Source organism: Epinephelus moara, chromosome 13, assembly GCF_006386435.1.
Source record: "Epinephelus moara isolate mb chromosome 13, YSFRI_EMoa_1.0, whole genome shotgun sequence".
Taxonomy (NCBI): Eukaryota; Metazoa; Chordata; class Actinopteri; order Perciformes; family Serranidae; genus Epinephelus; species Epinephelus moara.
Genome location: NC_065518.1, coordinates 13172775 through 13188621, shown reverse-complemented (window position 1 = coordinate 13188621; position 15847 = coordinate 13172775). Strand labels below are relative to the sequence as shown.

The following is a 15847-nucleotide window of genomic DNA, read 5'->3' as shown; positions in this document are numbered from 1 at the left end:
ATGACGTTTTTGTCATGATTTTGGACGACATACTATACTGTGACTTTTTTGATGGTTTTGGACGACATACTATACTATGACTTTTTTCATGATTTTGGACGACATACTATACTATAGCGTTTTCTTCATGATTTTGGACGACATACTATACTATGACTTTTTTCACGGTTTTGGATGACATGCTATATACCATGACTTTCTTTCATGATTCTGGACGACATACTATACTATGACTTTTTTTCATGATTTTGGACGACATACTATACTATGGCTTTTTTTCATGATTTTGGACGACATGATATGTTGACGTTTTTCGTTACATTTTTACACCATACTATACTAAGACACTTTTTATGATATTTTTATGCCATACTATACTGTGATGTTTTTTGATATTTTTAAGCCATACTTAACTGTGATAATTCATCGCCATACCATACTATGACCTTTTTTAATGACATTTTTATGCAACACAATACTATGACCCTATTTTTACAGGATACTATACTATGACATTTTTTATACCTTTAAGCCATACTAAACTATGACATTTTTTTTTATAGTTTCACGCCATAGTATGATACTATTTATGCTATTTCTAAGCCAGGCTAAACTATAACTTTTTTATGATATTTTTACACCATAGTATACTATGACCATTTTTATGATACTTTTACGCCATACTGTACTATGACACATTTTATGATATTTTTATACCACACCATACTATGACACTTTTTCAGATTTTTCATGCCATACTATGATGTTTTTTATGCCATTTTTACGTCATACTATATGATGACACTTTTTATGATAATTTTATGAAATTTACATGCCACACTACACTATAACATTTTTTATGACTTATTATAGCATAATATACTTTGACATTTTGTAATGTTATTTGTATGGCATACTATATTTCTATGTGTATCTGATTGATGCCGTATTGTTACAGTTGTCCAGCACAAACTTAGAGTGTTTAGATCTACCATCTCACAATCAATGTATCATAAATGTTAATTTAATGTGTTACCAATGTCACCAGTTAGGACCTAAGGTGGTAGGGAGGTCTTTAAATGTATGGAAAGGGTCTGTAGAAAAGGTCTGAAAAGGTATTGAAGTTTTTTTCAAAATGCCTGTATAAAAGCTGTGTTAGAGCTGTAACAAGAATAGATTTTAAATCTGTTTATGTGACTACGTACCAGTGATGGCTCTTCGGATCTCTGTGGCTGCAGCCTCCCTCATCTCCAGAGAGGCCTGCTCACTGTACCAGGCTGTGTGTGGTGTGCAGATCAGGTTTGGGGCGTCTTTCAGGGGGCCCTGAGCAAAACTACAACACGCAGAGGGGAAAAATAAAGGAAGAAAAAGGCAAATAAGAAAAAAATGTATTATGTAAGAAGACTTTTTTTCTTGTGAATTATGATGAATAAAATGAATGCATGTTCTCTCCCGGTGTCACAGAAAGTCCCCCTCCATTAAATGTGTTTTGCTTATTGTTGTTTGGCCTTCACAGTACAGAATGATGAATGAGTTTGACACTTAAAAGTTTGTTTTCACATTCATCTGCTGGAGAGGGAAGGTTTCTCTGCGCAGAATCCTGAACCCTCCAGCACATTGAGAATAGACTTTACAGCAAAGAATTCCTAGCTTCTAGATTTTGTTTTTAACGTGGAAGGAGAAGATGCAATTTCAAAAATTTGTAACGACATATTTAAAGGGCTTTTTGTGTAAGCAACATGTCTGACACAAATTTTTAATCAAAACATTTGTATTTTTATGTCTTATAACATGTCTGGAGGGGGTTGTTAAGCTTTTAATTGTGCTGCCGTCTTGGCCAGGCCACTCTTGGAAAAGAGGTTTTAAATCTCAATGAGTTTTTACCTGGTAAAATAAAGGATATTGGATTAATGCTCACGTAATGGAAAAATTGTCATAAAAACATCATGTTGAGAAATAGCAAGAGGCAAATAGAGTGCTTTTGTCAAATAAATGACAGCGGCTTAGCATGGACGAACCAACAACTGTTTCATTTTACACCCAACAGCTGAACAGTGACACTGGATATTCTGAGATGTAGATATTATCTCTCCACTGAGCCCCATCACACCTGCTATTGCTATATTTTTTTGCATAGCCAGTGCAAGTTTGTGCATTAAAATATTGCCATGGGCATTTTTTTGTTTTTGCGTTGTGTGACAGTATCAAATATGGCAGACGTTATTCATTATTAGGACAATCAGAGGGAGCGTTCATGTGCATCAACTCATTTCATATTGTAACTAATTACCGTTCAGTGTTTCCTCAAACAACATGAAATGTTTCTGTTCAATTTGCATGACAATTTTCTGGAAACATGGCCAACAGGAGAAAATGTCAGATCCTGTTATTCACACACGCCACAATCTTTTCCAAAACTTCCTTTCCCTCGTTTCTGTCCACTCGTGTGGCACTGAAAAACAGATCAGCTCCCTCTCCACCTCTTCCTCTATCCTTGTAACACTTCGCCTGGTTGTGTATGGTGTGTAACGCCTCAGTGATGCCCTGAATCAGTGTCGTGTCGCGTGGGATGGAGGGCCAAAGTTATGAAACCCTCCCCTGTTGACATATTGGGTCAGCGGAGCATGAGTTCCAGCTTCATCGGGCTGGGTTTCAGTCTTCTTGAGCAGCCAGTCAGCTGAGCAGCCGGCCAGAAACAAGCAGCCTCCAAACTCCCTGACTGCTCCTGATGCGTGAACAACACATCAACACCAGTCACCCCCTGAGATGGTGAACATGGTTCTTAGAAAGGTGGAAAACTGGGAGGTGTGTCAAGTTGTTTGCCCTCCGGTGAGAGCAGGAGAGGAAATAGAAATGGAGATTGTAGCTCAAAGCTGCATTATGTCGACGGGACAGCAGGAGGAGAGATAAAGGGTGATGTTTAGGCGGGAGAGGTAAGTAAAAGGATGAATGTGTGTAATATTTTTTCAGTTAGGCTCCAATTTCAGAGAAAGTTTCACCACTGTAAAGCTTGCAGAGCTGATTGTAGCCATATTTTAAACAGTGTTAATTTCGTTGACCAAAACTATGATGAATATTTCTCGTCAGCAACCTTTTTTCATGATGAAAACAAGACAATAACGAGCTAAAAACAGATCTTGATAATAAAAACTATGACAAAATCTATGCTTCATTCTCCTTGATGAAACAAGGCAAAAATGTTAGTGGTGGGTTGACACATTGGAGTGGTGCTGTCAACTTGATTCTAATTTCTGAAACATGAACTAGCCTAACTGGATTAGCTTAAAGATTGAAAAAATAAAAGTTGACTAAGACCGGATTTGTACTTGTGCGTCAGCTTCTGCAGAGCCTACGCCGTAGCCTACGCCATTGTGAGCATTTATGACAGGTGCGTCTGTGGACGGAGTTTCTGTGAAGTGCTGTAAAGTTTAGTTGACTGAATGACAGTTTCAAACACAAGTACACAAATCAGCTTCACTATAACTCGCAGCATTCACAGACAAACACTTGTCTTTATCTGGACACATTTTCCCCACAAATACAACATGCTAATGTTATTAGCACAAGCCTATGCCATTTTACATTGTATAAATTAGCCTAGCAGCTAGCGGACTTTTCCTCTACTCAAATTCCGCTCCATTACAACTCACAAGGTTCACCGACAAAACAATTGTCTTATACTAAACAAGTTTTCCAAACAAATACAACATGCTAACGTTATTAGCACAAGCCTATGGCATTTTACATTGCGTAAATTAGCCTAGCAACGAGCAGAGATTTCCTCTGCTCATATGAAGCCAGGATAAATCACACACAAGACTTAAGATGCTATTTTTGTGGAGGCTTTATTGTCTTCACAATTTATTGTTTCTTATCTATGAAATTAAAGTAAATAAAGGCTTTGTTTCCACTGAGGGAAATGGTTTCAGCTTACAGAAATAGACAGGAGGTCTGCGTCACCGCAATGCGTCGTTACATTTCTGGGGAGGTGCACGTAGGGTACGGCGTAGGCTCTACGTTGACGCATAAGTATAAATCCTGCATTAAATATCATGAATTTTCGTTGACTATAACTATAAAGGATAAAAATGACTAAAATGGGACTAAAGCTAATAATAATTTTCATCTTAAGACTAGGACTAAATCTAAGATAACTATCAAAATAAATACTATTTTTTCTTTTACTAATGCACACCATACACTAGAAGTCTCTGAAAAGACTTTGAAAAGACTTAAAAAACTAAAGTCCTCGATGAGTTTTCAGTCACACACTGTAAGATTTCGCAAAAACATTAAACTTCCTTTAAGAAATATGACATTTTAACAATCCCTTATGTGTCTGCAAAAACATGTTGGTCTCGAAACACCTATATGTAGAAGCATTCTTTTCAATTCAGCATCAGATAAACTGTGTTTGCATAGAGACTTTATTTTTGGATTTTGTTGCCTCAACTTGCTGCCAGCCTCTGTTGATTAGCTGTGCTATTTTAGTAGAAGGAAACCTTTGAAATGAGACGTGAACTGTTTCAAAAATTAAGATTTCTCACTAAAATAAGTGCTGGTTGGTGGATCAGATACAAATTAAACTCCACCAGTTTCTCCTCCTTTTCCACAGTACGAAAGAACCAATACTAGTTCACCTTCTTGCACCTAACTGGCATCCCCTCCATGTTTACTGTCTCCCAGTTTACTGTGAGTCACTGGGCTTGGACGCTTATAGACCAGAACACAGACCCTTTGTTGAACGTCTCCACACTAAACCATCCACCTGCACCTTTAGTTTTTAGTTTCCTCTGACGGAAATAAAGGGAGCTCTCCATCTCCTGAATTCCATTACCTTCAGAGCCTTGAAGGAGCCTTTTAGAGGTGTCTTTATCTCGTCATATGTCTGCCATTGTTTCTGCCCGCCTGCCTGACTGTCTTTCTCCTCGGCTGTTTAAGGTTCTCTGTCTCTTTGACTGTCTGTAATTTGTTGCTTTCGTTCCCTCCTTGCACACCCATCTATTTCCTTGTCTGTATCCGTCTCTGTAAGTGAAGCATTCATCTGTCTGCCTTTGTGAGGGATATTTGTGTGTGCACGCTTACGTGAAGGGCTCCGTCTCATGGACGTCCAAGGCGGCTCCACGTATCCTGCCTTCCTTCAACGCTTGGGCCAGGGCTTTCTCATCCACCAGGCCACCCCGCGCGGTGTTAACCAGGAACGCACCTTGACGCATCTGCAGTGCACGAGACACACAAACACAAACAAATCAACACAGATAAACAGAGACACAGCCAGTTATTTCGCAGACAAATGACCAGATGTGGTTGTTTTTGTGTGTCTGTCAGGCTGGCAGTCAAATTAATCTGCTTGATCTAACACGACACATCAATCTGGATCGGAGGTCTTAAAACATATTACACAGGACAGGAATTGAGAATAAAAAATATCTGCGACACCTTTGTTGTGCCTGACACCTGAAAGATCTGGGAGACAGACAGCACCTGGGGAAAAATATTGTCAGATGTGGGATAGAGAACAGTCTTTATCCAAAAACCAAGAAATGAAATGAAGGATGAGGGGTGAGCTGAGAGATGAGGCAGCGCCACCACCCCTTGCTGCTTGTGGGAAAAAAAAAAAATGGCACAACAAAAAGTGTAAGAGGGAGGAAGAAAAAAAATCAAATGAATATGCTCAGAAGAAAGTAATCCCTTAATCTTGACAAAAGCTGAAATCCAGGGGCATGAAAAGCCTTTACGCTGGCAGGCAGTCTTTTATTAGGCCTTGGTGGTTTTGACACACACAGAAACACACAAACACACACAAACACACACACACGTTTCCACTTTAGAAGCCGAGAGCGACTGCCAAGATTTTTGGTGAGGAAAGAGAGGAAAGTGTTCTTTCATTGCAGCACTTAGGCAGCTGAGAATCTTAAGCTTTGGAAAAGACACAGAGTTAACTAGGTTAGGCTCTTACTCCACACCCACTTGTGTTTGCGTCCACATACACTGTAACTCACAAATCGCAGGAAGAGGGACGCACGAGAGGGAAGACAAAGAGAAAACAGTGAGTGGCAACATGGGGAGAAATCGACAGAAGGGAGATGCCTCTTCAGCCTATGTAGTTCCCCGGCACCCCTGCAGGTGTCACCCCAGGCGGCGCCTCGGAGTGCAGTTATTGACTCAGAGAACAGCACTTTCCCCTCGCAGTGCTCGCAGCCCCCTGCTGCGCAGCCTAGTCGATATATTTGCTGTAGCCGTGGGCTGGCGCTAATTGCATTTGACAGAGCAAAGGAATGAATTTGTGTCCAGCTTTGGTGGAGCTTAAGATAAAGAGCAGGGAATGTGCAGGCAAGAAGGCTGCTGCCGTTTCCGCTCTCTTTTTTTCTCCCCGCTCTCTCTTTCTACTCTCTATAATGCTCTTTAGGACAGCCTCCAGGCTGACAGAGTAATAATACACCAGCAGCTCTGCTTGTCTACCTGTTAGATAGCACTGCATTAAGCCCAGGTCAGGTCACAGCTGCTCAACGGGATGTTCGGCTCTGTCTGCGTGATGCGTCGCGTTTTAATAATGTACCTGTTTGATGGTGAAGTCGTTGATGAGGTGGTGGTTGTGTTCGTTCAGGTTGCAGTGCAGGGAGACGCAGTCGCTCTGGTAAAGCAGGTCCTGCAGGGTGTAGACGCGCTGGACGCCCAGCGAGCGCTCCAGGCCGTCCTGCAGGTAGGGGTCGTAGAAGATGACGTTGAAGCCGAAAACCTTGGCCCGCACCGCTACTGCCTGGCCTGAACGACCTGAGGGTACAGGGAGAAGGGAATCATGTTTATTTATGTGCACAGTCAAACACAAATAAAGAGAGACAAAGTTTTAATGACTGATACCGCTTTACACCAATATGAAACATGTTCTGTTCTGGTCGGTGAAGATTCTCAGTCATCCAGGTCATGGTAATCGTAAGTGCTAATATCGTAGCCAACTAGACTTGCTTGCGTTTCTCGAAGACGTTTCGCCTCTCATCCAAGAAGCTTCTTCAGTTCTAAATGACCCCGTGTGGGTAGGAAGCCTTGCAGAGTCATAGAGGTCACATGAGCTCTCACGTGAGTCGTTAAGGTCACAATGAGAGTCGTTGACCCACCTGGCCACCTTGTGAGTCATTAGAGTCAGGTGGGACCCTGGATGAGAGGCGAAACGTCTTCAAGAAATGCAAGCAAGTCCAGTTGCCTACGATATTAGCACTTATGATGTTCTGTTCTGGTTCCTGCACCCAAGAGCAATTTGACCAAAAATGAATAAGGTCAGAATAAAAAAAAAGTAGGTTCCCAGCTGGAACCCAAAAAAATAGCAGGTATTCCTTGACCTGAAGCGTGAACCATGATGACATCAGTGTGCGTGTAATATTCTACAGGTTGGAAAGACAGCATGGAGAAGGCAACAAGAGACATTAGGTGAGAAATCATCGGACAAAAAGTTTGCAGGTAATCAACACGATCCACCATCTTGCTATTACTGTGTGTAACTCTCTACGTTGATAATGCATCCTTGAGAACAAAGGTTCTAATCAAAAAAAGGTGGAAATGTGGGCTCCAGATCCTCCGCTCCCTCTTCGGGTGTATTATACATTTGGTCCTTTCAGCCCTCTGAGCGGACTCAGAGTTGTGACCCAGCATTTTTGTGCATATGTGAACAAACCAGGTCGCCCTGTGACGCTTGCAAGGACGCAGGACGAGGAGTAGTTTGGTGCACGGAAGATACTGCACGTCTCCAGATGTGGAATGTAGAATACATCAAACGGCAGCAGTCTACAGCACTGAAACGCCTTCAATTTTAAGTTAATCTGGAAACGAGGGGCTTCATAACCACACTGCAGTGTCACATCAAAGTAAAAACAGAACTACACCAATATATATTTAACATAGGCTATAGTGTGAACAGAAATAGGCGTGAGGCCCATCAGAGCTGAAGTAAGTCCTCTTTGAAATGAACTGACAACGTGAACACAAAAAGAACTGAGTCCATTTGCTGTCGGTCTACTTTCTGGTGCACTTTAAGAGGACTGAGTTTTGTTTGTTTTAAACGGACTACATGTTAAAACACCCTTCATCTTGTCTCATCAGCACCACCACCAGCGTCTAGACTCCATACAGGGGGGGTCCCTTATCTGCTACTTCTTTACCACCCTCCTGGAGTAGATGACATCACGATGGCGTCTACATGTGACTAACTATTCTTCTCTCTCAGAGCGAGCCTCTCCTGATTGAACTAAATCAACTAAACATCTTTCCAGTTTAATAAGCAATGATCACGAAAGAGCAAAATATTAAAAAAACACCATAAACATAAAACATAACCAATAAAGCCGTCCATTTTTAAGTAATCTGTCTCCTTTATGAAGTTAGAAGGTCATTTTTTATGTCTAAAAGAGATTAATATAAGAGATGTGTTGTTGTTGTTAGAAAGGAAATGATCAACGAGCGATAAGTGGTGGAGTCATGATGGAGAAATAATTCTGCAGGAAGAGGACAATGTGAGGTAACTGCTTTCTAATTGAGGCTGTGAGACGGTGAATCAGAAACTGACTCCGTATCATACGAGCCTCTCCCTCTGTCTCTCGCAGCCATTTGTTGTGTAGGCTGAGTCTCGGCTCTGTTGTTGACTCTGTTGTTCAGCAGCAGCTGCAGAGTGACGGAGAGTTGCATGTTGCTGCTGGTGAAAAGAATCGATAAAGTCCTTCGCACTCTCCGAGTCTTCTCTTTGTGATGGAGCATTGTGTCCTGCTCTTAGGCGTCAAAGTCGAGGAGAATCGTTCTGTTTGTTTTCTCTTTCAGTCTCAGCCCATCAGAGACGGCAGCACAAAGACTCCTTCTAATAAATAAACAATCAGTCAATTTTTTTTCCACGATGGTGAACTTTCTGATCAACCTTCTCTGACATGATCAACCAGAGCACAGGCATGAACTTGTTGCATTCAGCTGCTGGTTAAAAGCACAGCTTGAAAGAGCGATACAGACATCAGCATCAGCAGGGGAATGAGTTTTTCAGTTAGTTTGAAACAGACCAGGTCGTCCTGTGGCTGCAATACAATGTGATTTACAGAGGCTGCAGGAAGGGCGTTGGAATTGGCATCTCTGCTTCTTCTACAACGATTTGCTGCCTGTGTGATTGTTGGAAAATTGGTGCAAAGTGGTGGATTTAAAGGGAAGCGGCATCCATTTGATTCTGAGGGATTTACAATAACGTCTAGGGTTTGCAGCTGATGGTTTCGGTATCTGCAAAAAAAAAAAAAATCAGAAGCACTACAAACTTTAAGTAAACCATTAGTGTTTTTGTGTGGATTTTTCCTTTCATGTAGAGATACTGCAGAGTCCAGTGTCTCCTTTCTCTCCCTACCTTTCCGCACCAATCAATGCCACTAAAAGAGAGAATGTGCTGTGACCAGAGGGTCGGCCGCACAACTCTCGGTGGCAGACTTTTGCTTTGTGCTGCTCATTTATCAACAGTCAAAGGACAAGGACGACACTGCGCTCAAATGTGAGGCCACGACACAAAGATTTGTGAAATCGACTCTGTCCCACCCGTTGGCGATGTGGCAGATGTGGCAGTGATTGGTCAAGGCTGACATGAAGGGAAGAATGCTGCTTTTCAGTGTTAATGTGCACAGCTGGCAGTCAGAAAATGGTCTGTTGGGGTCTTGTGCTGTTGGTGTGGATTTCTCCTGAACAGATAACGTCAGTGAAGGTCCTAACTGTGCACCAACTATAGCTTGGCAATGAGGTTGTATTAGTAGGGCTGCCCCCTGGTAGTCGATACAATGTTAGACGATCAGAAAAGGTCATTTGTCGGCAAGATTTCAATGGTCCCTTAGTCACAGAAAAAAACAAAAAACAATTGTGAAACTCTATTAGGAGCTGCGACTCATCAAGATAAATCAAAACCTATATGACTGGACCATGTGGGGATTTAATTTGAAAGGACAGACACAGGAAGTGGCCACGCTCAGCAGTCAGACAGGAGTCACGTTACAAACCAATCACAGCTGACAGATATCTTTCCCTTCTTCTGTACATATTCAGTCTGATAAATATGGAAAAGTTGATCATGTTAGTGCAGGGCTACCCAGAGCTTTACATCTGTCCCACGGACAATAGGCCTACACACTTATAAACAGCTCCTGGAAGAAGATCAGCTCTGCACTCAAGATTGCTGATAAATAGGCTGTATAATGATGGTTAAGTTTGCTTAGGAACCTCAGATGCAACCTACCGCCATATGAGTAGCGCTCAGGGCCCAACCTCGCATTTCTAGGCAGTCGATGACACGTCATGTATGTCCCCTAATTTCCAGGGCTGGTACCTGCGGTTATTCCACAGGCTAGTTAATAACATGTTGGGCAGGAAATCCAAAGTGTGGGATCATTTTGAGAAGGTGAAGGACGAACCCAAGGTGATATGTAAACTCACCTTCATTGGTCGACTACAAACATAACTTACCATCTGAAACATGGAAGTAGCTACATGCCCATTAGCAACGTAGCATTACACTTAGCAAATTTTTGGTACTTTGAGCACCACGAGTGGCGTGCCATCTAGTTCCATTATGTTGAAGAGAAGGTAGATATCTTTACGGCCGATATCTCCAACACTCAACAACTCACACCAAAACAATCTACACTGATATATAGCACTACAGGTAAGAGGAAAAATATGTGTTTTTAATTTTGGGGCGTACTGTCCCTTTAAGATGACAAAAAAAGATTAAAAAGCTTGGGTAAATGGTGGCTATTCCCAGATAAAATTATCATCATTTAAGAAGTATCATTTCATTTAATCTAATTTATCCTTATATCTGAAGCTCAGCGATGGTCTCATTGTTAGTGTAAAACTAAAACAGGATTATTGCCAAATCAAAACTATTACAATTGAATAAATTCTTGAGTTTCCCAACACTTACTTCAAGAGTATAAAGGCCTAAAACATTGGCGTGGCTGGTACTTTAAGTACTCCTCAGTCTATTGTCGCCCCAGAGCCAGAGGAATTTTTTTTTAATTCGGTGTGTTTGCAGCCTGAAGAGTTGTGCAGCTGGCTTGATGTGCAGAGTCCTACAAACAAACACCAGGAGGCCTTCGCTCTCCCCAACCTCCCGCTGACAATGGACATTGTTTTGGAGACGGCTTGAGCCAGAAAGACCGGGAGAGGAGGCTGGAGGTGGGAGGATTGGGTGAGAAAGAGATAGATTGGAGAGGGGGTACATTCTCCCTGCCAGGACCTGCTGTTGGGCACAGTAAGTCTAGGAGGCTGTCTGGGACCTGTAGGGGGGGAGGAGGTTGTGTGTTTGTATGTGTGTGTGTGTGTGTGTGGGGAGTGTATGTGGACACAGAGATAAGGTGGCACTCTGGAAAGGCTTTTGAGAAGACAAAGCATCTGTCAGCCCACTAATGTTCAGACAGGGTAGAACGATGCACACACACAATCAGCATTAAAACAGGTGCAGAGAGGGGGAAACACACTGTAACAAGCACACGCAGGCAGAATCCAGTCTACCATGAGGGGCCTGATTATGGCAGGGCAAGGTGTCGAGGGAGCGCAGTGACAGAGGAGAAGAGTCGAAAACAGAAGAAGAGAGAATAATGGAGATATAATGGTGAGCATTAGAGCATGGGGATGAGAGAACAGTGTGGCAGAGAAAAGGAAGTCAGCCCGGAGGGAGGCGAAACAGACAACCTTGAGATAATCTGTGGGACGGGCGGAGGGAGAAAAATAACCTTATCAGGGCAGGAAAACAGAAGGCACACAGAGCGGAGAGAGGATATGAAAACACGGAGCAGAGGGCGAGGAAAGGGAGTGAAAACACAGACATGAGAGGGAGGTTAAAAAAGTAGCAGAATAAATGATACTAACCGAAGCCGATGAGGCCCAGGGTTTCGCCACGGATGCGTGCGGCACCGGACGCCACCTCGCGGATCTGCTCCACACTCTGGACCCGCGTGCCCTCCCGGAGAGCCTGGTAGAGCCAGGTGTTCCGCCGGTACAGGTTGAGGATGTGGCACAGGGTGGAGTCTGCCGTCTCCTCCACAGCTGCCGAGGGAATGTTACACACAGCAATGCCTGAAGAAAGAACATTAGAAAATCAACATCCGATCAACATCATTATCCTAATTTTTCCAATGTAAGTCGCACTGTTTTGTTCCGTTTAAAGGTTCAGTTGGTAGCTTTTTATAAAAATAACTATTTGTCACATTTCCCAAAACTGTCACTGTATCCTGACAGTAGTACATGAGACAGGCTCCTCCTAGTGCTCCTAATGGCATTTGCAAGAATCCAATGCACCTGAACAAAAACAACCAATCAGAGGCAGGAAAAGTCTCAGTCAAGCTCAATATCTTCAGCACGCAGCTTCAGAAGGAGCTTTGCAAACACAACGGCAGTGAAACAACCACCAGCCCTCCTTTGTGAACAACAGTGTGCACGGCAAAGACAAGTTAACAGAAAAACACTGACGAGAAAAAGCAAGCTAAAGTTAGTTAAATTTTCCTTTTAGCGTGTGCATGAGCAGTGATTGACATGACTGACAGCTGCGTTAGAGACTTCTCCTGGCTCTGATTGGTTGTTTTTATTCAGGCTTGGTGGATTCTTGTAAATACCATTAGAAGCACTAGTATGACCAGTTCAATATACTGGGCTGTTGGCTGATGACGTTTCTTCTGGTCTCTTAATTGAATACATATCGTCATGAGAACTGAGATATGAGTAAATTCAGGCCAGTAAGTGATTACAAATGTCCTCTATTAACAATATGTATCACCACGATAATTTTTTAAAGAGATTTTTTGGGCTTTATTGCCTTTATTTGATACGCCAGCTATAGCGTGAAAGGGGGAATGACATGCAGCAAAGGGACGTGGATTGGAATCAAGCCCGTAGCCGTTGTGCATGGCGCCTCTGCTCTAACAGGTGAGCTAATGGCCGCCCCACCACATGATGAATTTATGCAAAACTACATGTGCTGTAAAATCAAGGGCTGTACCAAGTGTCTTTTTTCACATCTGAAGTTTCTATTGAGGTTTTCAAATCAAGCTTCAAATGTCCATCGCCATATTTCATGAAGTCAAAACCCTAGAAAAGTTTTTAAAAATCTTTGAACAAAATCTTCTATATGAATAAAGTTGTATTAAATCGACTTTATTTAATGCATAAATGTATTTTTTGGTGCTGTTAGATTGCTGCTTGACTGCCCCGTTAATACAGGTGTGTGCCTCCCAATGTGTAAGATAAGCTGGAGAGCAGACACTTTTTTGACGGCGGTGAATTTGTTGTTTTTAAAAGGCTAAACTCAAATAAATATGGATTGCAGCAGAATTTTCTTTCGATTAAAAACATGTTGTGAATTTTGGAAATGATTACATCTATCTTAATTTCTCAAGACATATTCTGCAATCTACATTGTAGAAAGGAAGAAAAAAAAAAATATATATATATATATATATTAATTTTTTTTTTTTAACCGATGGATTTCCAGATTGCATCTATCTTTGTTCAATAACTTCTTTGACTTTTGGACTTCACGGCTAAGAATGCATGATAAACATAAGATTAAAAATCTCTTTTTCTTTGATACTATCGGCACGTCATCGATATCGGCCGATACTGGCTTTAAAATGAACTATCAGAATCAGCCAACATGCTTTTTCTTTTTTTTGGACAATAAATATTACATACATTGAAAAGTACTGTATTTCATGTCTCTGCTGGTGGGCCATCACTATAAGAGTGTGCATGCATAATATGTTAATTCCACTCAGAAGAGACTTGATGATCACTTAAATTAGGAGGGAAAAAAGCAGATATATCAATATCTGTATAGGTTATCCGTCAAATGACTTATTACATGTTGGCTTTTTGAAAATCGACAAAAAACTCAATATTGTGCATACCTATTAACAATGTTCTGGGGTTACTGAAAATGTTTGGCAAATAATCCTTTGCAGCCAACGTTATATAAGTGTGATGCAATCTTTACCTGTGACTGTGCAGAAATACTGTGTTAAAACAGAATGGACATAAAAAGAAAAACCTGTGCAGCGCTAGACTGTTGATTTAGAATTTAAAAGTCAACGTTATGAAAGAAGCTTCAAAGCTTTGAACTATTTGGTGCAGATCTAGTAAAACTATCAAATAAATGTTCAGCATAATGACGTGTGTTGCACTAGAACGAAGAGGAAAAAACTTCACTAACTTATTTGGGTTATTTTTAATTACAGTTTGCCTAGAATTTTGTATAATGAAAACATGATGTGAACATATAATCATATCACAACCGCACGGAAAGTCTGCCCTATTCTGTCTAAACTTGTGTGCACATCCATAATAAAGCAAGTTTTAGCCACTTTCCGTCAAGACGTCTCCAGTAGAATGTTAATAATTTTGTTACCTTCAGAGTATTCAAACCTCTGACCTTGTGGTATTACCTTGCCTATCCTCCAACAACACAAAGATTTCCATTATCGACACTTAAGCACTTCTGCCTGCCCTCGCTCTCCTCTAATGTCCTCATCCCACTCTGTATCTCAGAGTAACAGCACAGCCGTCTCTGGACAGCAAAAAATAGCCAGAGCCCGCTCAATCAATGGCCCCTTTTCTTCTCCCCGAGAACAGCCGCCATATCAGCGCCGCCTTCTCCAGGCACGATAGCTTTTGACTCCTGCGTTGCGAGGCAGAGCGCCTTCGGTGAGTGGGTGGCAGTTAGACACAGTATCTCGTATTGGCAGGAAAATGGCAGCTTTGTCAACTGTAAGGGCTGTTTGAGCCACCAGCCTGCTGATATAAGCCTGGGTGGCTGTTCAGAGAGAAGACTGAACTCTCCTCTCTCTGTGTGTCTTTCCCTTTCTGTCTCTTTGAACATTCTGGCTCACAGTGGGATGCCCGCCATTCATCTGACTCTTTAATTCAGCCTTTGATACCGTTCTGAGAATCCATACAGTAACAAAAAAAACACAAGGAAACAGTAAACACGGTGTCCAAAGCAGCCTCCCCTTCAGGCAAAGTCACTATCAATTGTGCGATTGTGTTTTGACCTCTAAATACGACGCCCCTTTTTGGCCAATCACTGCAGTTTTTGACATGTCACATTGCAGTGGCGTCATAAAATATCCCCTCAGACTCCCCTTTATCTGAAGACTGGTGCCAGATGCATTTAATGAACAAGCAAGCGAATAAGCAGACACTGATTCACCCATAAATCTCCTCGTAAAGAAATCAATACAACGTGCATGAAACAGAAACATGCACATATGACACGAGACACAATACAAGTTTATCCTTACATGACTCACAAACAATTTCTGTTCTATATTCTGGCAAACACACACACAACGCCACTAGACACTATGCACTCCTGGATGTGACAGGATACTGGTCATGTTTTAGCAGCTCTGAGAGTTCGTACCCAGCTCTCCAGCAGCCTTGATGTCGATGTTGTCGTAGCCGCTGCCGATGCGGATGATGATGCGTAGGGCTTTGAACTTTTCCAGGTCCTCTCTGGTCAGGGTGATGGTGTGGTACATCATAGCTCCCACTGCTTCGTTGAGCACCTGCAGATGCAAACACATTCACAGAATTTAGTGTGTATCTTACTGTAATGACGAAAACTCTGTCTGTGTGTCTGTTCCACGTTATTCTCCTCACTGACTTGGTCAATCCATGTGAAATTTGGCACAGTGGTAGAGGGTCATGGGAGGATGCGAATGAAGCAATACTGCATCAATTGGCCAAAGGGGGGCGCTATAGCAACCGATTGAAATTGCAAACTTTGAATGGGCATATCTCATGCTCCGTATGTCGTAGACATGAAACTTTGCGCACAGAGATGCCTCTC

The 15847-nt window shown here is 42.0% G+C and overlaps 1 protein-coding gene across 8 annotated transcripts in view; it reads right to left on the bottom strand.

Moving 5' to 3' along the window:
• Positions 1-15847, bottom strand: part of ctbp2l (C-terminal binding protein 2, like) — a 141152-nt gene that overhangs the window by 4768 nt on the left and 120537 nt on the right. For all 8 annotated transcript variants that reach the window (XM_050060996.1, XM_050060995.1, XM_050060999.1 and 5 more), the window contains 5 exons: positions 15419-15563; positions 11875-12081; positions 6560-6774; positions 5086-5216; positions 1206-1333 (listed from right to left, as the gene is read on the bottom strand). In XM_050060996.1, coding sequence (XP_049916953.1) covers positions 1206-1333; positions 5086-5216; positions 6560-6774; positions 11875-12081; positions 15419-15563 — 826 coding nt within the window. The remainder of the gene's footprint in view (positions 1-1205; positions 1334-5085; positions 5217-6559; positions 6775-11874; positions 12082-15418; positions 15564-15847) is intronic.